Raw genomic sequence first — 25,000 nt, 5'->3', positions numbered from 1 at the left:
CAGACAGAAGATGAGGAGGGACAGACAGAAGGTGAGGAGGGACAGACAGAAGATGAGGGGACAGACAGAAGATGAGGAGGACAGACAGAAGGTGAGGAGGGACAGACAGAAGGTGAGGAGGGAAGACAGAACAGAAGGTGAGGAGGGACAGACAGAAGGTGAGGAGGACAGACAGAAGGTGAGGAGGGACAGACAGAAGGTGAGGAGGGACAGACAGAAGGTGAGGAGGGACAGACAGAGGATAGGGGACAGACAGAAGGTGAGGAGGGACAGACAGAAGATGAGGAGGGACAGACAGAAGGTGAGGAGGGACAGACAGAAGGTGAGGAGGACAGACAGAAGATGAGGAGGGACAGACAGAAGATGAGGAGGGACAGACAGAAGGTGAGGAGGACAGACAGAAGGTGAGGAGGGACAGACAGAAGATGAGGAGGACAGACAGAAGATGAGGATGGACAGACAGAAGGTGAGGAGGGACAGACAGAAGGTGAGGAGGGACAGACAGAAGATGAGGAGGACAGACAGAAGAGTGAGGATGGACAGACAGAAGGTGAGGAGGGACAGACAGAAGGTGAGGAGGGACAGACAGAAGGTGAGGAGGACAGACAGAAGATGAGGAGGGACAGACAGAAGGTGAGGAGGACAGACAGAAGGTGAGGAGGACAGACAGAAGGTGAGGAGGGACAGACAGAAGATGAGGAGGGACAGACAGAAGGTGAGGAGGGACAGACAGAAGGTGAGGAGGGACAGACAGAAGGTGAGGAGGACAGACAGAAGGTGAGGAGGGACAGACAGAAGGTGAGGAGGGACAGACAGAAGGTGAGGAGGGACAGACAGAAGGTGAGGAGGGACAGACAGAAGGTGAGGATGGACAGACAGAAGGTGAGGAGGGACAGACAGAAGGTGAGGAGGGACAGACAGAAGATGAGGAGGGACAGACAGAAGGTGAGGAGGACAGACAGAAGGTGAGGAGGGACAGACAGAAGGTGAGGAGGGACAGACAGAAGGTGAGGAGGGACAGACAGAAGGTGAGGAGGACAGACAGAAGGTGAGGAGGACAGACAGAAGATGAGGAGGGACAGACAGAAGGTGAGGAGGCTCTGAAGGTTTCTTATTGTGATGTTTGTTTCTGATGTGTAACTGAAGGCTCTCCTGTGGGAGCCACCAACAGACAGATAGAAACAGCTGTTTATACTACAGGCGATGTTCTAACTAACTGCTACTAGCTGCTGCTAACGGAGGTTGTGTGTGAATATTTATGTTACTGATGTTATATAATTTTGGCAGCTGCGGTCCTCCGTAGGAAAGATTCTCCACTGATGAAGGAACTGTGAATGTTTCTCTCTCTGCAGCTTTAAACAAAGGTTTCCTGAGGCGAGCTGACATAAAGACGTGGAGTGAATAATAAGATGGCGTCTCGTTGTTAAACACAGACTTTACAGTGTCTGTAATAGCAGAGCAGCTCAACCCTCCATCTCACTGCTGCAGCGCCGCACATCTAAAAGCAGACTGACACTCAGCCGGCGCGGTACGGGTTCGGTGGTTTGGTAAACGGCGAGCTGGAGAGGATGTGGAACCAAAAGTGATCACGGAGAGATGTGGTGACTGAGGTCGTCCTGAGTCCGGGAACTAAAGAGCCGCCACTCACCGTCTATGATCCTGTGTTAGAAGAACTAATGCTAAAGCTAAGCTATGTTGAGATTTAATACTTATTATATTTAATCAGGTTTAACTACATTAAAACCAGATGTTGCATCATCCTGGACGTCAGAGACAAACACTGAACGCTGTAAAATAACTGACAGTCATATTTAGAATAACGTTTCTATCTGTAATGATCCTATAGCTCCATGCTAATAACTAGCTCGCCGTTTACACATCAGCCATCAGCCAACACCAGACCCACAATGCAACACCAGACCCACAATGCAACACCAAGACACAGCCAGCGGGACAACCCCAGTTAGCTTAGCTACAGTTAGCTAGCTGGATGCCCCTCCCTCACATCACTCTTGGCTAGCAGAAAGCTATCGTTAGCTTTGTACTGTTAGCATCATTTATTGTTGGCTAACATCAACAACGTCTGTCAATTGATCCGTGTTAGCAACCAAGCTAACGTCAACACAATTACACAATATGTTCCACTAGCTTAGCATTAATGTTAGCTTGGCTTTGGACTCTGTGTGGTGGACTCTGTGTGGTGGACTCTGTGTTGTGGACTCTGTGTTGTGGACTCTGTGTTGTGGACTCTGTGTTGTGGACTCTGTGTGGTGGACTCTGTGTGGTGGACTCTGTGTGGTGGACTCTGTGTTGTGGACTCTGTGTTGTGGACTCTGTGTTGGACTCTGTGTTGTGGACTCTGTGTTGTGGACTCTGTGTGGTGGACTCTGTGTGGTGGACTCTGTGTGTGGACTCTGTGTGGTGGACTCTGTGTGGTGGACTCTGTGTGGTGGACTCTGTGTGGTGGACTCTGTGGTGGACTCTGTGGTGGACTCTGTGACTTTGGTGTGACTCTGTGTTGTGGACTCTGTGTTGTGGACTCTGTGTTGTGGACTCTGTGTTGTGGACTCTGTGTTGTGGACTCTGTGTTGTGGACTCTGTGGGGACTCGGGGACCGTGGTGGACTCTGTGTTGTGGACCGTGGGGACTCTGTGGGGACTCGTGGTGGACTCTGTTTGTGGACTCTGTGTTGTGGACTCTGTGTGGTGGACTCTGTGTGGTGGACTCTGTGTGGTGGACTCTGTGTGGTGGACTCTGTGGTGGACTCTGTGTGGTGGACTCTGTGGTGGACTCTGTGTTGGACTCTGTGGTGGACTCTGTGGTGGACTCTGTGTTGTGGACTCTGTGTTGGACTCTGTGTTGGACTCTGTGTTGCCCACTGTTGGCACTGTAGGGAGCATAAAGGTCACAACCTTTGACCCTCATCCTACATAGAGACACATAGAGATCAGTCCACAGACAGCAGAGGGACAAAGCTCCACTACAACCTGTTCACTGATCAATACACTGATCAATACACTGATCAATACACTGATCAATACACTGATCAATAATCTGATTATTATAGAAACATATGGCAGCTTTGATTCAACAGTCTCCTCTTTATGACCCATTAATGGTTCTGCTGCGGTACCGACCTGAAGAACCCGCTCCAGCTGGTCAGAACCAGGTGCCGAACCTTAACACAACTTCTCTCTTTGTCTATTTTTAAAAGCCTGACACATCTCACGCTCCAGGAAGTTAATCTGCCGTTGCCGTGGTTACCACAGCCACGGACTGGCCGGGTGCCAGGTTTGATTGGCCGACAGACAGGAAGCGCCAGGTATGACACCAGAGTGATGTCGCACTCTGTGTCGGTGGGAAGCATTCGTTTAATAAAAGGTGAAAATCAGATGTTTAAAATAACAGATGTTCTGATGGATCCATTCAGAGAGATTAACAGACGTGTTTCCCGCCCTCCTGGCCGCCTTTAGCCTTAAAGCACACATAATTAAAACCACACCCTCCTCACTAAGGCTGGAAGTTTTCTGAGTTAAAGCTCATAAAATTCTCTCTGCACATAAACATGCTGACAGCCACAGAAACTGCAGTTAAAAATATCTGCAGAAAAACTTCTCAACAATGCAGAAATCTTCTCTCGTCGTCTAATTAAACTGTGTGTTGGTTTTTATCGTCTCCAACGGGCTCCGTTATCACACAGTCGCCTAAAAACAGCTAAAAGTTTGTTCTCATAAAGACCAGAAACAGCTTAAATACATGGAGGGAAAACAAGGTCGCTCAGTGTCGCCGTCTTTACCCACCTACACACTGTGTGTGTGTGTGTGTGTGTGTGTGTGTGTGTGTGTGTGTGTGTGTGTGTGTGTGTGTGTGTGTGTGTGTCTGAGTGTGTGTGGTGTGTGTGTGTGTGTGTGTGTGTGTGTGAGTGAGTGTGTGTGTTCAGCTACACATCAGACGCTCTATAATTAAAATCATGTGTTGTCTCACAGTCTTGGGCGTAATGTCCACACACACACACACACACACACACACACACACACACACACACACACACACACACACACACACACACACAAACAAATGTCCCAACAAACAAAAGAATTCTCACTTTAAAAAAATGTCTTAACCATATAAAAGCTTTTGAAGTGGTGACTAACAGACAAAATGACCTCACACACACACACACTCACACACACACACACACACACACACACACACACACACATACAGTGGACATTAACTGTAAGCACATTATGACACTCTAGCGCCCCTGTGTGGCTGATCTGTGTCACTGCAGCAGGTTTCAGTCCTGATATTTGACTGCATCTATAAAACATTTTTAATAAAGTTTTGTAAAGACAGACTTCCAGGGTTTCCTCTCTTTAAGAAATCATTTCCAGGACATTTCCAGGACAGCACTAGCTCACAGTGGTGGTCAGCTCGCTCTCGAGTTAACCTGCTTTAAAGCGTCACAGCACGCCGTTCATCCCACCAACAGTGGAGATTCAAACCCAATACACACCCAGCTTTATGCAATCGGAATCAGGGGCTAAAATACAATCAAATTTCAGGACATTTGGTCATTTTCCAGGTGTTTCCATGACTAGAAAACTAGCCTCTACATTTCCAGGTTTTCCAGGATGGAAACTCTAATAATCTGTCCTAATCAGCTGCCTCCTTCCTGTCACTCTGCAGCTGCTAATAAACAATAAAAGACCAAAAATAATCGTAATAACTTTCACTCTGAGGACAGAGACTCAGTTCTTGCTGAATCCTCTGATACCTGATGAAAAGAGCTCCGACTGAGACTCACTCTGAGACTGTAAGTATGTACAGAACCAGCAGGACTGTGTGTGTTAACCTGACTCAGCTTTAAAGGGTCAGAAAAGAAAACCCAGATGAAGAGGAGCAGGAACCAGAACATTTGTACCTTCAGCTCTGACTCACCTGGGGCTGCTGTGGAGCGACGGGGCCGAGCTCGCCTTACGGAACCCGTCTTTGGGGACGGGGCGACGCCACGACTCCTTCTGCGACCGGGATCGAACCGGAGGTCCGGAGTCGTCTTTGGAGCCGCCTCGGAGCCCCGCCCCCGAGGCACTGAGGGTGATTTCGGAGCGGGACGTCTCCGAGGGGGCGGACGGGTCCGGGTGGGCCAACGGGGCAAAACTCAGCTCGATGATCTGCTTGGCGCTCTCGCAGATCTGACTCTGAACACACAAACACACAAACACACAAACGCATCAGTGTCACTGTCTCAGCTTTCACATGTTACCAGATAACGACTGAGGAAGATTATCTTGTTGTGTACCTGGATCTCCGGGGTGAGGGTGGGCAGGTCGAAGGTGAACACAGACGTGGATCCGGAGGTCAGAAGGTCGACGCTGTCCAGGCTGCTGTATGAGGTGCCTTTGGCCCGGTGAGACTCCATGATGCTTTCAAAATGGCGGCTAAAGGAGTCGAGGTTGCTGTCGGAGGGACGGCGAGGGCTGTCGATGGAGATCGGAGACTTGAGGCCGTCGTGTGTGTTTGACGACACCTCCAACGGCCTGAAAGGTCAATAAATGGATGATATTGATCAGTATACACTGTATCGTTATTGATTATTGATCAGTATACACTGTATCGTTATTGATTATTGATCAGAATACACTGTATCTTTATTGATGATATTGATCAGAATACACTGTATCTTTATGGATGATATTGATCAGTATACACTATTGATCAGAATACACTGTATCGTTATTGATTATTGATCAGAAAACACTGTATCTTTATGGATGATATTGATCAGTATACACTATTGATCAGAATACACTGTATCGTTATTGATTATTGATCTAGCTACTCTGCATTGGCTCCCTATAAAATGTAGAATTGAATTTAAAATCCTCCTCCTCACCTATAAAGCTCTTCATGGTCAGGCCCCTTCATATCTTAAAGAGCTCATAGTACCCTATTACCCCACTAGAACACTACGTTCTCTGAATGCTGGGCTACTTGTGGTTCCTATAGTCTCTAAAAGTAGAACAGGAGCCAGAGCCTTCAGTTACTAACTCTTCTCCTATGGAACCAGCTTCCAGTTGTGGTTCGGGAGGCAGACACCCTCACCACATTCAAGAGAGGCTTAAGACGTTCCTCTTTGATAAAGCTTATAGATTAGGGCTGGATCAGGTGAGTCCTGAACCATCCCTTAGTTATGCTGCTATAGGCCTAGACTATCGGGGATTTCCCATGGTGCACTGAGCTACTCTCTTCCTCTCTCTTGCTGCACTCATTCATGTCCCTTTAATGCATGTTACTAACTTCACTTCTTCCCCGGAGTTCTTGTGCTTTCTCATCTCGCAGGTTCTCATGGATCCTGGTGGAGCCTCCTGCCATGGTCCTGCTTGACTGCCATTGCCAATACTGTTGTTGCTGTGCACCTGTCTGTCTGTCTGTCGCTCTCTCTCTCTCTCTCTCTCTCTCTCTCTCTCTCTCTCTCTCTCTCACCCCAACTGGTCGAGACAGACGACCACCCACCGAGAGCCGGAGGATCTGTCCTAGGTTTCTGCCTTTTAACAGGCAGTTTTCCTTGCCCTTGTCTCCAAGGTCTTGCTCATGGTGGTACTGTTGGGTCTCTGTAATTAATGTTATGAATGAGTTCGGTCTAGACCTGCTCTATTTGAAAAGTGTACCTGAGATAACTTCTGTTATGAATTGGCGCTATACAATATAAAATTGAATTGAATTGAATCAGAATACACTGTATCTTTATGGATGATATTGATCAGAATACACTATTGATCAGTATACACTGTATCTTTATGGATGATATTGATCAGTATACACTATTGATCAGTATACACTGTATCTTTATGGATGATATTGATCCTGTATTGACAGTCAGACTGTGGACATATGACGGCCTTTAGCTCTTGTTTCTAGAGTTACGTGTTGTTACGAATTGTTAATATGTGATATTTCTTAAAGGGAGTTTGGTGCAGGGAGCTTTTTCACACTTGTCAACTTGGAGCAGTTGGAGTCTGATTAAGTTAGAAAGAAAGACTGTTGTTGGTAATTTACTTATTAAATTGTCATAATCAGTAAACACGTGTTAAGATTCAGGGTGACTTTGTGAGGATATCATTATATCTGATATACATTCAGAATAATCAATAAATCCATTTAGAAATCATAGCAGGAAGAAACAGAACTGGGTGAGAATCATCGTGTTTTTAGGTGTTCTTCAGTCATCAAAGTAAACGAGTGATAGTTGTCTGTACATGAATGGGACCACTGCTAACCGGGAGCTGCTAACAGGAGCTGCTAACAGCTGTGTGACTAAATGTAAAGAAATATAGCCAAAAACAACAATCACAGGCTGGAGTTGTAGGCCAGTGTGTAACAGCAGCATTATCATCTGTAGTTCCTTTAGTTTGACTTCAGTCGCCTCACCCCTTCAGCAGCAGACTGAACACCTCGTCCTCCTCCTTGGTGGCTCTCTGTCTCTGTCTATCTCCCAGCATCCGGACACTGGCCCAGCTCACCACTCCTTCCCCCTCCTCCTCCTCTTCATCCTCCTCTTCCTCCTGGTCCTCCTTCCCCCCACCTATTCGGGGTTTTGGGGAGGTGTCGGCGGGGCTGAAGCTGGAGTTTCCCAGGACGCTGCGGTTGCTCCCGAAGGCCGAATCCGCCTCCTCGGCCGCCTCGGCCTCCGCCCGCATCACCTGCAAGACAACAACCGACATTTATCAAACGTGAACATTGAGACGCTCCAGCTCCAGGTGAGATAGTGCAGGTGACGTCACCTCGTCCAGGTCGGTCTCCCGGTAGCACCGCAGCGGCACAGCGTCCAGATCCGTCTCAGAGTATTTGATGGTCTGGCGGATGATGCCGGTCTTGGGGGTGGAGCCTCGGGGGTCGTGGGTCACCAGTTCCACCTCGATCTGCCGCACCTCGTGATGCGGCAACTTCTGACCCTTGCTATCCCGCCCCCTCCTCTGATTGGTCGGTTTGAGATGGAGGGAGGAGGGAGGGGTGGGGCTGGGCGAGCTGCTGGTCGGAGGCGTCGTGGACAGAAAGTCTGCCAGAGAACCGAAAGCAGGTTAGAAAGCTACAGACCATCTCAACAGGGGTTCCACGAGGTTCTACAGGTGAACGTGTTCCATAGTTACGACCAATATCGGAAGAAACCACCAGCAGAGTGGAGACGCAGCGATCAATCGATTTCACTTTAAAACATCATGGCTTTGTAACCGTAAAGGCTCAACTACTTACAACCAGTATGTTTGAAGAGTGTTTGAAGATTAGTTTTAAGCTCTTAGTTCAGGATAAGACAGGAACTTGAAATGAGAAGGTGTACTTCTCTTCAACGAGGGAAACATTTGAAGAAGGTGTTCAGAAGTTTATTTTCTTTGTTAGAGCTGTTAGAGCGCGTTGCAGGTAGGTAACTTACTTGTCAATTAATTGATTAGTAAGTTGACAGAAAGAGTAGTAGACCAATAAACTATTTTTCTGGCAGCTTATTGGAGGTGATGGAAAAATATAAAAATGCTTTCTTAACGACGACGGGAGGTTAAAGAAAAATAATTACACTATTACTTATTGATTAAAATTCTGTCTGATAGCCTTTCAGGATTAATATATCCTTATCTGGTTTTTAAATAATCACATATCAGTCTTTAAAAATCAGCAACCAGCAATCAACATTACTCATTAGATAACCTTCGATTAGTTCTTTAGAAAAAGTCTCTTCACACAGATTTATAAGTTGGAAAAAGAGGCTAAATAAAGAACAGGAAGTGAGTAGTGGTGTGTAGTAATACTCATGAGTAGAGCCGCACACTGTAAGACCTGTTCTAGCTGATGTTAAGCTTCAACTAATTGGCTTAGACGAAGCTCCCGAAGCTGCTTGTTTACTTCACTGAGAGGAGAAACAATACAAAAGACAGAATGGCCCTTTAACCTGCAGGAAGGTGGAAGATGTCTTAATCGTCTGAACACCGTCTGAACACCGTCTGCTGCGACGGACAGTGTGTGAAACTGTAGGTTAGGATTCCTTCAGTGTTCATGGTTCAGGAGGTTTCTACTGGGAGCCCAGTTATCCACAGAGGTCTGAATAAACACTGAATAAAGCAGTTCCACCTTAAAAATCACTGCCTCACTGGACTGGACTTATTTTGAGGCTAAGTATCATCATCAAGTTTTAATTTAATTTTTTCTGGTAGAAATTAGCTTCCATACCAAACAGTAATAACACAAACAGTATTAGCCAATTATTATTATGATTAGTCCTTTCTCCCACGCTGTTGGACAGACAAAGGACGTCCTGGAGGGGCTGCGAGCCGAGCTGCTGCTAACGTTAGCTCAGCTTGTTTCTCTGATAAATTAAGATCCAGACGTCCGATGACTAAAATCCTTCATCCGGTTCAAATCTAGAGTTAAAAAGCACCAAGATCTAAACAGTGGATGGTAAAAATGTGGCTTCAGACTGGATCAACAGTCAATGTATGACAGCTTCTGGCAGACAACCACAACACTGACGCAGGCACAAAGGGGATACGACGCCATCGACAGTCGACCGTCAAGATATGACTGAATTTAATAATTGGGACTTTGTTTCTATTCTCCTTCAGCTCCAAATGTTTCTTTTTTCTATTTAAATTCTCTTTTATTAATCCCTGTTGGGAAATTCATTCTCTGCATCTGACCCATCATACGTACTTGGATCAGTGGGGAACCGGAACAACCGGAGGAAAATCAATAGAGTTTGAACCAGCCGGGATTCAAACCCAGGACCTTCTCGCTATGAGGCGACAGTGCCAACCACCGAGCCGCCGTATTGTATGTCAGTACCAAAATGTAAAAAATAAAGTAAAAACATGAGAACACATTTTACCTTTACTGCAGCGACTCTCCTTCGTCTGCCCTCCAAACAGGAACTCCCACTTGGCTTGGGCGATCTTCTGCGATCGCGAGGACGGAGTCGTCACTGAGCCGCCATCCGACTGCATGAGGAGGAAGAAGAAATTATCTACAGTATACAAAACTTACTTATTACTATTTATTGTATCTATTTTAGGGTATCAGAAAGAGTTATTCAGGAATGCAAGGTGACCAGACTGTAAACCGGTGCCTTAACAGCATTCAAAACTTCAGCATCATATCATCAACTATGATGCTAACGGCAGCTACATTAGCAGTTAGCTAACGGCAGCTACATTAGGAGAGTTGAGGCAGGGGCAAGAGCATTTTTCATTTCATGTGGACTTTATTAGTTCCAATTACTAATTTACCAAAAAAAAAAAAAAAAATCATTCACATTGAAGAGAAATAGTTTATGTTGCTGTAATGTTTTAATAAAATATTAGTTAGTTATTAGTCTCAGACACAGAAGTGCTGCTGAAGCTTCACAGGAGGTCTCTTTGCTAACAAGTTACTTGTTTTTTTTAAATATTTGTTACAATGATGAGGCGTTAGTATTTTACCGTCCAGTTCAACTTCTTGGAAAGACTGATTATAGAAACTGGCCATCAGAAAATACACTGAGGAACAGAAACTAACTCACTGGTGGAGAAGAACTTTCTGTTAGAGATTTATTGTTATTGAGGTAAATGTGACAATATGTAATGAGATAATGGGGAGACTCATCATTCAACTCTGCAGACCATCCAAAACATACACAAACACACTTAATCTGATTACTTCCTCACGCACACAGATCCTTTTACATACTACCAAGCCCTCATCACCCTCCCACCCAGCCGACCTGCATCCCTGAGCCGGTGTCTGCTGTATCGTGGCTGGACTGGCTCGAGGTTTCAGGGGACAGACTGTCGTTTCTATCCAGCTGGGAACTGTCTCCCATGCTGCCCGTTACACCACTGGAGCTTTGAGATGATGTCCCTGCACCTCCACTGTGATCTTGAATCTCCTCTCTCTGATCCTTGGACACGCTTGTAACTGGCATCTGGTAACCCTGCACTGACATCTTTATTTCTTTGTCTCCTCCGACCTTCTTGTGAAACTCCTCTTTGCTTGGAGTGTAAACTCTAGAGTCTGACTGTCTGTAATTTTCCTCACAGAGTTCGTCCCTATGCTGGATCGTTCCAGCCTCCCTCCACTCGTGGTGCCTGGAGGTCCAGCTCACGGGCAATGCTTCTGTGTTTTGGCTGGAGAGAAGTCTCTTAGAGAGTTCAGGGCTGTCCCTAGGTGATCTATCAAAGAGATGATCATACTGCCTTAGCTCCATGCCAGGTGATTTGCGGTCTCCAGTGTACTGTGGCGGCTGATAGCGGTGCAGGATAGACATCTCCTTAGTGTCTGATGAACCCTGTTGTTGCCGTGGATCCAAGACTGGTGATAGAGAGGTTGCTGCATGGTGCAACCTAGCTGGCAAGGCTGGGGATGCTGGTGAAGACAGGCCTTTCTGGGGTAAGAGAGGTGAGACACGTCCTGCTCTGGTTTGAGGTATTGCTTTGTCTGTTTTCCATACGTGGTTTTGCTTGTCGGCCTGAAAAGCCTCAGGGGAGCTTTGCCCATGAAGTGTGGCATAAGGTTGGGATTCTCTCAGGAACGACCCTCCTATCTTGGGACTCTCCGACCTCAGAGATTCAGCTTGAGAAGGTGTTGGAGAGGGAGATCGTCTGTCTGCAAAGATGCTTGACAGTTTGGCAGCCTCTACAGCTAACTTACAAGCGATTTCAGCATTTGAGGATGGGGAGACACTTCTCCTGCCATTGGTAGGGCTGGCTGCCTCACTGGCTCTGCTACTGCAGCGTGATGATTTGTATTGAGTCTTGCTGGATAAGTTGGAGTTATCATTAGCACTGATTTGTATACTATCCATAGCATTAGGACTGGTTTTGGTGATGTTAGCACTATAGTTAGCACTGTGTTGGGGGTTCCTACTAGGGTGGTAGCCAGTCCTGGAATGGTTGCTGGTGGGGAATATGCCATTTGGGATCTCATGCTGGATGTCTGTGGGTCTCCCCGCAGGTAAAGGTGGGTGGAATTTGCTGGACAACCTGGGGCTCTCGTCCCCCACCCATGGCCTCTGTTGGCTTTGGGGCAGGCCATGAGAACGAAGAGTTGAGGTTGGAGCCACTGAGTGGGAGGAATACCCAGTGTGGCCACACAGGTGGTCAGAGGCAGGACTTCTAGGAAGTCCATTCACTGAACCACGGCAGACTCCCCTGTCTAGCTCCAGAAGTTGGGCCTTGGATGGGAGGGTGCGGGTGCTGCGGGGCAGGACAGGTGACCCCGCCCAGGACCGGCAGCGAGGGTACTGATAGTGCCGTGGAAGGGTCGGGCTGCAATTCTCTGGGGTGTGACCAGTAAATCTGCGCCTGAGTTCTTGGGAACCAAACTCCTCCAAGGCCCTGTAGGTGGCATCTCTGGCAACTGTGTCCATGACAGCCCTCTGCATGTAAGGCGAGCCCTGTGGGGACTGATTGTGAGACGGGTAGGGATGAGGGTGAGGATCGCTATGTCCTGGCTGACCATTGTACCACACTGGATCACTCAACCTCTTCCGGAGATGAGCAGGCATCAGATGTCCCTCCATTCTGTTAAGGGGATTGTCCAACTCACTATGGCATGCAGACATACGGCGCCCCCCCATGCTGTGAACGTTAGCTTTCTCTATGTAGCCAAAGGTCACCACAGATGTCTTCCCCTCCTCATTCCCAATCCCTGGGATCTCATAGGACCTGCGGTTGCTGGTGGGTGTGGAGGGTACATTCAGCCTTCCAGAGGATCTGAAAGTTGGGGAGATAGGCACTCTTCCCCGGTAGGGATCCATGTCAGAGGAACGGGTGTGTCCAAGTGAGCCATGCTGGCCTGAACTGGTTGTTCCAGGCGCTAGGACTTGGAGTATTTGACCAAAACTGTCATACAACACATCCTTCTGGTGGATCTGGGTGGGTGACCCTGTAGCATCAGGGTTTTGGAGTTGGAAGCTAACTGAGTGCCTAGAGGAGGACTTTGAGGGGGATAAGCTGTGGCTTCCAACCCCAGTTCGGTGCTGAGAGACTGGAGAAAGGTCCGGACTGCGGTTGGGGCTGGAGCAGGTGGAGCTTCGCTGGGAGTGAGGGAGGACATCTGGGCACTGAAGCATCAGGTGACCGGTCCCATCATCTCTTCTTCCAGGCACCTTCCCTTCCTCCTCAGCAACAGACCTCACCTCAACGTACAGATGGAGGACTTTACCTGCCTGTGACATGTTGGCACCTAAATGTCCTTATTTTCCTTTTTCAGGGGACCTTCACTATTTGAGCGAAGAATCCCTTTGACCTCCTGGTACCCAGTAAAGTGCCAAACTCTTTGATGAGGGTCAGAAGAGGAACTGGACTACCAGGTCTGTCCTCCATCAGCTCATCATCACTTCAACCTGCATCAAGAAGAAGAGATAGAGACAAAGTTAATGTTACACAATTTAATATTCATAGTCTAGACTTGTTTGTTCTGAACCTAACTTTCTTCCAGATCTCACAACACCCGACACACAATCTTCCAATTATCAAAAACAAAACAAAGCAAGATAATTTACAGTACAGTGGAGTTGGAGAAAAGATTGCTGAAAAATCTTCAGGCACTCCTAAAGTCCTTCAGTGGGTTATTCTTTCTCCCCACAAACATACATTCAAACACAGACAGGTTTGTGTTGCAGGTCTTTACATGTGAAATAAAGAAACTGCTGTGGCTAATAAGGTACAGGTTGAGGGTAAAGGCTCTAAAACACGGTTAAACCCTTTTCCTTTGGGCCCAGTTAATCTTTTCAGTCAGTTGAAGAATCAGTAACTGTTAACATTAAAGGAAAGGAGTCCTACTAAAATGGTTCCAGATATTACCAGTAGTTATTCATAATACAATTTAAACAGGTCTCTTAAGACCTTATAAAGTGACAACAATAAATATCATTCTTTTGTTAGTGCAACTAAAGGTTTCTTTTCCCCACCCTACTAGCCATAAAGCCTGTGGCTGATGATCAAGTTTGACCCTTAACCCTTCAACAGTTTCCTATGTAGGTCAACAAGTGTCCTCAGACAAACGTGGTTCACTGCTACAATCAGAAACCAAAGACCTCTTATGTTTTATTAATCAGAGGCAGAAGGCAAGTCAAACACTATGCACTGCCACATTTGTAGTGTTAAAGCAGGGAAATAGGAGGGAATCTTTTAAGTTGAAGTCACTGAAGGTTCTTTAAGTGATCCTGTAAGGATGTTTGATTTGGGATGTTGTAGTAGTCCTTAAAGATGTCCTAGAGTGCTTTGAGATGTTCTAGGGGTCACTGAGTATTTTGATCATTTAGGAGGTTCTATGGGTCTTGACACTGTCACTGAGGATAATCTGGAGTACTTTAGAAGGTTCTGGTGGCCCATGGGGGAGTTCTATGGGTCCTTAAAGATGTTTTAGTTTTCTTTCAGGAGATTGTAGGGCGCTGTTGTTTGAACTCCTGTGGGAAACTTTGGATCAACATGTTAGACAATGTTCCTCTCCATCATAATCAAAACACCAACTGAATTAATTCTTTTTGAAAGAAAGCTGTTCATCGCTCCAGGAGATATCAGCTCAGTGAGCACTGAAGTTTCCTAAGACAGATTTTAAACTAACTAAGCATTAAATTAATGTCTAGTGAAAGGTCTGTGACTGTCTCAGCCTTTAAGAGTCCTCATAGTGTGTCCTTATCCTCTGAAAAGGTCAAAGGTAATTACAGGTCCATTCATGTCTTTGGGCATCCTCCAACATGGCGGCATCAGACGCCAATTGTCACATGTGAGTTTGATTTGTCTATTAATAGATGAGGAAAAGCAGCTTGGAGTTCAGGTGAGAACAGCCACAGTACGAGCTGTCTGAGGTAACACCGACACAAACACTTCATACACTCAAACGCTTTTTCTTCATTTTATATTTTGCTGAAGTAAAGGGTTGAAGTTAAACTTGAGTTTTAAATTATAATGTTCTCCATTTACTGTGTTCTACTTTATACTTGTTCTGCTCTTTGTTGTATGTTGTCTGCCTACAGTTTCTATGGTTGTTTCACTGTTTATTCTTATTCTTATTACTATCTTTTCCTTTGTGGTAAATCTGCAGCTGTCTTCTTCAGACGGAGGTCAGCGGTTTAGATCATGAGGAGAGTGTGAAGTCACATGAAAACACCCGAGGAAATCCAACACACACACACAGTTAATGAGTTAGGGTGTTGAAGATAAGATAGGGTCCAGGGGCCATATTACATAAAACTTGCAGATGTTTGGTAACCATGGTAATGAAAGTAATGAAAGCCATTACAGATGAACAGTTCCTAAGTCAGTGTTCCTACATTCTCACTTAAGAAGTGTATTACACAAGCATCCTGACTTCCCAAAACTTGAACAAACTCTCCCACCGTAGCTGTCCTAACTCTCACTTTTCTACCAGGTGTTAGCCGACTTGTTTAATGGTATGGCTGCTTTTTAGTTGCTTTAACACAACGACTGCAACCTGCTCCCTCTGTAGATGAAACGTCTCATTCTAAAAAGGTATATTCAGGAGATTATACACTAATGAAAACATACCTATGAGTATAATATTTCTGACAATAGATCCTCCTCACAGTGTTACACTCTGGACCTTCAAGTACAGTTTTGAGAAACATATCCACTACTTGAGTATTTCTATTTAAGCTACTTTATACTTTTACTCCACATCTTTAGTTACTTTGCAGATTTAGATTATGAATACAAATAGTTTATAAAGTCATTAAAATGAGCTCCACCTTCACCAGCAGCCACATTAAAGCAATGAACACATGAATGCATCAATAATCATAATCCAGTAATATACCTGATTCTGAACTGGGCCATTCTGCACAATGAGTGCTTTTTAATTTTGATGATGATATTTGATTGATTTATTTTGAATGCAGGACTTTACTTCTGTTTACATCTGTCAATCATTTTCTCAATTAATCAATTAGATGATTGGTCCATAATTTGAAGATTGTCTGCAGACATTTTTTGTTTAATCGGCCTCGCGAGTGCAGACGGCGGCCGATGCAGATTATCAGAAATGGATTCAAAACAATTGTTGAAAGAGTTGGTGATTAATTTGATAGTTGCCAAGTGATCGATTAATAGACTATTTTTTCACTGTAGTATATCTACAGTGCTTCTGATAATGTGTTTCTACATAAATATTGTTTTACTGTAAATCACATTGTGACGTTGCTTTAAAAGTCCTTCAATAAAATACATTTAAAGAGTGAACTGTAAACTGAGAACAGAGAGCTTCAGTCATTCACATCGATGATTATATAGAGGAAGAACAGAAACATTAAAAAAACAAAATATCACAGGTTTGATCCCCACAGACACTGAACTGCCCTCTGTCTGAATAATAATACCCCAGATGTAAATTCAAGGGCAATTTCAAGGACAGTACAGATTCCACTGTAATGAGAGAGTGTGTGTGTGTGTGTGTGTGTGTGTGTGTGTGTGTGTGTGAAGCTAATTAAATCCCAGCAGTGCTTCAGTCACATGAACAGCAGCTCTGCAACATCATAACTTCATACCATTGCTTATTATTTCTCTGTTCGGGTGTTAAACGAAACCCGATCAGAGTCACATTTCATCTGTCCCAGATTCTTAATATTAATGACATCAATATTTCTCAAATGTGTGTTTTTATTTAGAAGAAACATTTGTGTAAAAGGAATATTCACGAGCAGGTCAAGACCAAGCAAAGCAAATTCACAGGTCTGTTCTTACTCAACTCGTCAACCCTCACATCTTCATCCTCTTAAATTTATCACGTCAGGTCTGTTTTAGGGGAACCAAATTATGGATTATGTAGTGCTGCTAACAGTGGACAGTCAATCTGTTCAGAGTCTCAGTGACACTTTCCATCAGTCTGACAGTCTCAGAGAAAACCAAACCAACTTTAAACTGCGTTCAGGAGCTGCTCCTCGTCCCCGGGACCAAAGTATCAGAGGATTGTTGCAACACAGACCTTTTCTCTTGTAACACAGGAAGTCTCCTACCGCTATTAGCTAGTTAGCGGTGCTATTAGCTGTCTGTACCCGGACTGGGAGCTGGAAGGACAGGGGGAGTTTAAACACTGCTAGTGTAGCAGCAGAGAGACCTAGCAGGGAATACTGACGGGGAGCAGGTCCCGAATGAGCCACAGAACCGGAGCAGGGGGGAACGGACGGAGGCCGGCTGATGTCCAGCGGCTCCGACCAGGACTCTGACTCTGGGGATGAAGAGCCGGCGGGTTCAGGCAGCGACAGGGAGAGGAAAGAAAAGAGGAGCCAGATGTAGCCAGTTAATAAGACAGTAACTGTTAACGTTATCCATCATCCATCGTATCGATCAGTCTGATCAGTTTCAGTGAAGTTGGAAGTTATTGAACAACCAGACTCTGATGTTACACTGTGTTCCTGCCTGTTCTGATTCACAATCATTACTGCTGTTTCTGTTTAACAGGTTCTAATCAATACAGTAATATCAGAAACGTTCAACGACTAGTGGACGAGGACCGTCTTCAGGGGCAGCAGTAAGAGACTTCCTGTGTTACGAGAGAAAAGGTCCGTGTTGCAACAATCCTTACCTTCCTGTGTGGATCAGATTTCTGACAGCAGGATTTACTGGGACACAAACACTTCCTGTTCACACCGAGAACAACACTGACGGTTCGTAGTGAAACTTCCAGTCGGCAGGTCGGACACGCTGCCTTGCTCACAGGCACTGCCGGTTGTTACCTGGTCTCAGTTCAAACTGATCTGCAGCCTGCTGAACCAAACAACTCTTAGAACCTAGAACCTTCTCTAGGGATGTCCAGGGGTGTCTGGAAATGTAGGAAATGAGTAAAAGGAAGAGGAGTAAATGAAACTACTTTTACACTGAAAGTCAAAACACTTATAAACTGCAGCCAATCAGAGGATGTGTTCATGTGACATCAACGTACTGACGTTCTTTTATATTGTTGTCTTTTGATTCAATGTTGGATTATTGTTGATTAATACTCACTGATTATAATAATATTATATTAATATTATTATAATATTATAATATTAATATAATAATAATCACCGACTTCATCAGTAGACGTTTTGCCATTTTTTTTTTTTTTTTTTTTTTTTTTTTTTTTTTTTTTTTTTTTAATATTTTTTTTTTTTTTCCTTTTGCAGTTTATCTTCAATCAAAGGATTTAGCTCTTATATAATTCTTTATTTCCTTTTTTTTAAATAGTGTTGGTATTATTTTGTTTCTCTTCTTTCTCTTTCACATCCAGTCTTTTCTGTTTTCTTTTAGTTGATTTAACAAATATATTTCAGTTTCCTTTCATTTGTGCATCTTTGTTCAATATTCAACTTTTAAGAATCATTCAAATAAAACAAGTAAACAAATAATTATTCAAAGTAAATTGAAAGTAATTAATGACGTTGTTGTTTAGCCCTTTATCTGTTAATTAAACTGATCACAGACGGCCAGAATCCATTTGGTTCCAGCTCTACTGTGAGACACCAGACTCCATTAACCAATCCAGTGATTTTAATCTGTGAGCAGGTTATTCTGAGGCTGCAAGGAATAAAAGGTATAAAAGCTAACCTGCTGATACTCCCAACAGCGTATACACACCCAGGGTTACATAATCCCAGTGATAATGAGTGAATATTCAACAACAACAGAGATTATTTACATATATATTCGGTTGTTTTCATCAATTTCCAGGTTTTCCAGGACGTGAGGGAACTCTCACATCCAAACACATACAGCTTATTAATGATCAAGAGGAGGACAGACACAGGACAGTGGGGACCCTGAGAGGACAGACACAGGACCGTGGGGACCCTGAGAGGACAGACACAGGACCGTGGGGACCCTGAGAGGACAGACACTGATGGTTTCAGCTCTGATGGATCCTGGTTAGAAGCAGACAGAACGCGTTGGTGTAATCAGACGTTGAACTCTGCTCTCAGTTTACAGTCGCAGCCACGTAACTGAATTATTAGTGAAGCTGCAGACGGACTCTCTGCACCTGATTCAACTCTGAACTAACTTTATTTACAAGCTGAGAGGAGCAGCAGCTGATTCACTCTGCAGGTAGAGAGAGTGTGTGTCACACTGATAACACCACTGTTAGCCCTACTTTTCCTGGACTCTGCTAATAGGATTCCCCCCTCACCCTCCTCCCCCTCCTCCCAGCATGCACTGCTCAATCCACCAACACACACACACACACAAACACACTTATAAAACCACACGGGGCACACACATGTGCCGACACACACATAGCAGCTGTAACCTTACCTGTGTGTCTTCACCGCTGCAGCGACGTCCCTTGTGTTGCCGTGGTAACCTCCTTTCCCGCTCCCTCTCTCTCTCTCCGTCGTCCCGTCACTCCCTCTCTCTGTTATAGAGTAACCTCGTTTTATCCTCCCTCGCCCTCTCCCCGTCTCTCTCTCTCGACACTTGTTGTCCGCAGCAGAGCCGGCTCATCGTGGATTTACAGGCTCGACTCAGCTTCCTCCTCCTCCTCCCCCTCCTCCTCCTCCTCCGGCTCCTCCTCTTCCTCCTCCTCACCCCTCCTCTTCCTCATCCTCACCCCTCCTCCTCCGCTTTCGATCTCTATCAATCAGCTGACGTCCCCGCCTTCTTCTAGGCAGCCCGCCAGCCAATCCCGTCCTCCGCTGGCATCAGAGGCTCCTGCAGCCAATGATGAGCAGCTCTGACAGATGGCAGCACAGAGCTTATTGGTGGGGGGGGTGGGGGTGTATATGGGGGAAGAGGGGGGTTGTAAATGAGGGGTTGGGCAGGTCAGAGGTTGAGCTGACCGGGTTAGACCTGTCTAATATCGGGTCACTGGAGCAGGATTACAGTACAGATACAGACTGAACAATACTCTGTTGACGACGCCCACAACAGTGATGTCACAATGCACTATAGTACAGTTGTAGGTCAGTGTGTCTGTGGTTAGTTCACTGTCTGTAATAACAGTGGGACAATGTCTGTGGTTAGTTCACTGTCTGTAATAACAGTGGGACAGTGTCTGTGATGAGTTCACTGTCTGTAATAACAGTGGGACAGTGTCTGTGGTTAGTTCACTGTCTGTAATAACAGTGGGACAGTGTCTGTGATGAGTTCACTGTCTGTAATAACAGTGGGACAGTGTCTGTGGTTAGTTCACTGTCTGTAATAACAGTGGGACAATGTCTGTGGTTAGTTCACTGTCTGTAATAACAGTGGGACACTGTCTGTGGTGAGTTCACTGACCCCTGCAGGTGAAGGTTGATATTTCCATTCGTTCCTCTGATGGATGGAAATCGGTCCGATAAATCGTCGGGTTTATCGTCCTCGCAGTTGTTAGAGTTGCTTCAGTCCGAGTGCTGAAAGTTTGTATCCGCCCTCGTTTGTGGGTCTACTGTCACTAATGAACCTACAGTATTATGGTGGTCTCCAACTGAATACCCTTCACAGCCGTTCACAACAACAACAATAACTATAAATATATGTTTATAAAAGTCAGAGCAGATCAATTATTGGCCGATATTAATGGGACATTTATATTATTATAAATGGAACTGACTACCAAATCACAGCCCATAATAATAATAATAATAATAATAATAATAAAATAATAATAAACAATCCGATTTATGTTGCATGAAAACCAAAGTCTGTTTGATGTTGTTGTTGTTGTTTACAATAGTGATGTCAGTTAGCTATCGAACATTAAATCATCCATATCGCAGCACGCATAAACTAATATCATATATAACAATGTGAAATGTATCTGAAAAATCTACTATCAGCAGAAATGATTGTTCATCGGTCATATGAAGTCCAAAAATGTCTGTGTGGTCCTTTACCACACACACACACACACACACACACACACACACACACACACTGTAACACAGACACACACACACACTGTAACACACACACACACAGACACACACAGACACTGTAACACAAACACACACACACAACACACAAAAAAAAAAAAACAGACACACACTGTAACACGCACACACACACACACACAGACACACACACTGTAACACACACACACACACACACACACACACACACACACACACACACTGTAACACACACACACACACACACACACACACACACACACACACACACCCAGAGGAATTACAGTCTTCAGTCACACTGTGCAGAATATTTACAGCTGAACAACAAACATCAGACAGTCTGCATGCTGAAGCAAGCGCCTCTCACACATCCATACGGGCTGTGTGTGTGTGTGTGTGTGTGTGTGTGTTACAGTGTGTGTGTGTGTGTGTGTGTGTGTGTGTGTGTGTGTGTTGCACTACCTCAGTTACTGGAGGCGGAGTCACACAGGATGGCTGAGAGGACAGAAGAAGATGAGATCAAACTGCAGCACAAACACACACACACACACACACACACACACACACACACACACACACACACACACACACACACACACACACACACACACACACACACACAGCGATGTTATCGTAGGTGCAATGTGACAGTGAGAGTAAAACTGTAGTAAAGTCTTCTTAATCTGCACAACAGCTCATGTGATCGTTTGAACCACATAAACATTTATGCATCAGTTCAGTTCATAAATAAATAAATAAATCCTCCTGCTTCATGATTCAGAGTCGCCATGACAGTAAAATGTGTTTGTGAACAGATTTGAGGAGAGAAATAGTCAAAAACAGAATCTGGATCCATATCTGATCAGCACTGTTTCACAGTTTGTTCTGAGTTTGGTGCATTGAGCTGGACGGACTCACTGAGAATGAGCTGTCAATCACAAGGTAGCCCCGCCCTAAAGCATACCCTGCTTTATGGTCTGTTTGGTCTAGAGACCAGAAACTCATAATATAATGAAGTAAGTGAAGAGTCGACTCATTTCTCCATAAGACTGAATGGTATCAGTGTGTTATTGCAACCAGTGGAGCTGGACTTGTTACTGAGTTTCGGTCATTAGGTTACGACTCAGATTGCTGATATTGAAACGTACAGCAGAAACACTCAGGAGACAACAGACTGCTCTTTAGGACTGAAGCTGGACGAAGAAGGAGGAACACTTTGATACGGCCCTCAGAGTTCATGTCTTCGTCTTCACAACTGTTTTTGGGTGAAGGAAAGTAATCCCGCTCCCGAGAGAACGCGCCGCTCCGTGACCCTGCAGCCCAACCGGCGACCCCGGCTGATGATCCACCGCTACTGAAAGAGGAGATCCCTCGTTACGCCCGCTCCCAAACCCAACTGTGTTATCACGACTCCACCTAGGCCCGGACCCGTCTGCTGATCCGGCCCAACAATGTGAGGAGTCTGGAGGCTTCAAATCGAGCCCAGCGTGAGCTCACAACGCCGACACTCCGTCACAGAGGTGATACAAGCTACGATGGAGTCCACGAGGAGTCAACGAGGAGTCCACGAGGAGTCCGCGAGGAGTCAATCAGGAGTCAACGAGGAGTCCGCGAGGAGTCAACGAGGAGTCCGCGAGGAGTCCGCGAGGAGTCCGCGAGGAGTCACGTCAATCGAGTAGAGGGCCGCGAGGCAGCAGGAGTCAGCGAGGAGTCCGCGAGGAGTCAGCGAGGAGTCCGCGAGGAGTCCGCGAGGAGTCAACGAGGAGTCCGCGAGGAGTCAACGAGGAGTCAACGCGAGGAGTCCGCGAGGAGTCCGGAGGAGTCCGAGGAGTCAATCAGGAGTCAACGAGGAGTCCGCGAGGAGTCCACGATTTCAAAGTATCCCAATCTTTACACCCAGATCATTTTTTAGGCTAACCGATACACATCATCTTGTTTATCCGCTAGAATCAGTAAAGCCTCTGATGGCTTTACTGCTCCCTAACTTTCAGATTTGTTACTGGTCTTCTTCATTTGTTTCAGGGTCACTACGAGCTTCCTGCTTGGATTAGAAACATCTTCATCATCTACCTGCCTCTCAGCTCTTCTGTCCTCATCTCTTCCTCCAGCCTCTGCCTGCATAAAGCTGAAGTCAGTTGAGGAGACCTTCTGGTCTACAACCCGTCTCCATCCTCTCACCTCTAGTCAGAAATCCCTGTGCCTTTTAATCTTCTTAGAGGTTAATATTATGAAAAGGTGTTATCTCCTGTATGGTTTCATTCAGTCTCTTGCTCCCGTTTTGTCCTATAAACAACAACAGGAAGTTGACCTCGACAATAGATTGTCTCCTAAAGATCTATACTTCTGTTTGTGCTCGTCACCTTTATTCAATCAGAGCTTATTTACAGAGTTTAAGTCTTACTGGATGCTGATTCATATCCTCTTATCCTCAAACAATCCTGGTGTTCATTACATTCAATGTATTTTTGTATTCATAATGGAAAATCAATAAAGAGATTTGTCAATAAATAACTCATTATGTCAGCAGTCGTATCGGCAATCGCTGCTTTCTCTAAAACTTTAATTAAACAAACACAATTCCTCCTGTTTGATTGATTAAATCTACAGCAAGAAGCTGTCTTAGGAACTAAATGAATCTTTGAAACATTAACTGTTTTTAAAGCTTCAGTAGGAACCAAAGAGCCACAGACAGGAAGTCAGACAGTATTTAAAGATGCATTCACATATTGTTGCATTCTGGGAACTGAATATTGTTTAGATCTACATTCTGAAAATATTATCAATAATTCTTTATCATCATCAACAAACAATAATCTGTGAACATTTGGTCAAATATTATTTAAATAATAAATTATTCATAAAGAATCAAAATTAGGTTACAAATAAAAGAAAAATACATTTTCAATCAACTTAACAAATATTTCCTTGATATAATTATTGTTTTGTTAACAGTCCAAAAATCAATAATCACTTTAAAATGATAAATTAAATGTGTGCAATATTTTTAATAATTCCAGTTTGTCTGACTCAAGTTGAATTTATATTATTATTAAAACATATCACCTTATATCACCTTTTAAATGCTGTACAGTTTATTAATCAGTTTATTAATCAGCATTGGCCCAATTATGCATCCAAATAATTCTCAACAATCCACCTAAATGTAAATTTTTGCTGTTTGTCACATAAAAATACAATTAAAATTAAAGCTGCAAGCAGCGTTGAGCGGGACCTCGCACTCCACGCAACTCGGGGCGTGCCGTCGTAACACGTGCGAACCACAACACTATGGCCAACTTTGAGGGCACGCCACGGACACGCCCTTCAACGTACATGCACAAATAGCACAACTTTTAATTAGGACTCACAAATTTTGAAGCAGGTCCGATAAATTCCCCAGGAGGAGTTCATTCAAATACAACACGAAAACTTTGCTGAAAGTGAAAATCAAAATCAAAATGGCTGACTTCCTGTGGGGTTTCGGGTATGGGTCCAAGAGGCTTTTTTGTACGTCCCGGCATGTTTCACGTGCCTACCGAGTTTCGTACATATCGGTGAAACGTGCCGCCGGGGCTGCTGTCTTTTTATCCTGTAGGGGGCGCTACAAACACGACAAACATGATTTTTGGTATGTGAGCTTCAGGCACCACTCTACACGTGCCCTGTGAATTTCATATTCATAACTATTACGGTCTCCGCACAGTGATTTACACTGCCACTAGAGCGCCACCTAGTGGCATGATTTTTTCTCCTTTTTAGGTGAGCCTCAGGGAGCCATGGGGAAGCATCGTACCAAGTTTCATTTAAATCACACTCGCCATTACAGAGATATAAACTTCTTCATTTTAAAGAGCGCCACCTAGTGGCAATGGCCTGAAATTATGCACAATGCCTAAGGAAGACATGTGGAACTATGGACCCAAGTTTGGTGTCAATCGGACATACCAATGTGGAGAAATGGTCCACTTCCTTTTTTGACGAAAAATGTACAGGAAGTTAGAATTTTATAGCGTTCTTATTTTTTTAAATTTCAAAAATGTTTGAATTACTCTTTTTGCCAGGGCGGTCCCCAGGTGCTAGGTGAAAACTTTTGTGCAAATCAGACAAAGCGCGTAGGAGAAACACAAAAAAGTAGTTTAACGACATTTCACGCTC

The 25,000-nt window shown here is 44.8% G+C and overlaps 1 protein-coding gene and 1 long non-coding RNA gene across 3 annotated transcripts in view; one reads left to right on the top strand and one right to left on the bottom strand.

The window, feature by feature from the left end:
• Positions 1-1,166, top strand: part of LOC127361289 (uncharacterized) — a 1,796-nt gene extending 630 nt beyond the window's left edge. The window contains exons 4-10 of the long non-coding RNA XR_007884164.1: positions 11-31; positions 138-220; positions 302-404; positions 613-673; positions 737-840; positions 925-1,048; positions 1,090-1,166. This is a non-coding gene — a long non-coding RNA (uncharacterized LOC127361289). The remainder of the gene's footprint in view (positions 1-10; positions 32-137; positions 221-301; positions 405-612; positions 674-736; positions 841-924; positions 1,049-1,089) is intronic.
• The window catches only part of LOC127361270 (uncharacterized), a 51,087-nt gene extending 31,599 nt beyond the window's left edge, over positions 1-19,488 (bottom strand). Inside the window, exons 1-7 of one of the 2 annotated variants that reach the window (XM_051395766.1) lie at positions 19,272-19,488; positions 10,748-13,369; positions 9,878-9,986; positions 7,788-8,062; positions 7,435-7,706; positions 5,306-5,543; positions 4,945-5,204 (exon numbers count right to left, since the gene is read on the bottom strand). In XM_051395766.1, coding sequence (XP_051251726.1) covers positions 4,945-5,204; positions 5,306-5,543; positions 7,435-7,706; positions 7,788-8,062; positions 9,878-9,986; positions 10,748-13,201 — 3,608 coding nt within the window. In that variant the 5' untranslated portion in view covers positions 13,202-13,369; positions 19,272-19,488. The remainder of the gene's footprint in view (positions 1-4,944; positions 5,205-5,305; positions 5,544-7,434; positions 7,707-7,787; positions 8,063-9,877; positions 9,987-10,747; positions 13,370-19,271) is intronic. The other variant, XM_051395767.1, reaches the window with a different exon arrangement.
• Between the last annotated feature and the right edge of the window lie 5,512 nt (positions 19,489-25,000).

The sequence above is a fragment of the Dicentrarchus labrax genome, unplaced genomic scaffold (assembly GCF_905237075.1).
Source record: "Dicentrarchus labrax unplaced genomic scaffold, dlabrax2021, whole genome shotgun sequence".
Taxonomy (NCBI): Eukaryota; Metazoa; Chordata; class Actinopteri; family Moronidae; genus Dicentrarchus; species Dicentrarchus labrax.
Note: the sequence above shows the minus strand (reverse complement) of the source record. Positions and strands in the feature narration are given on the sequence as shown.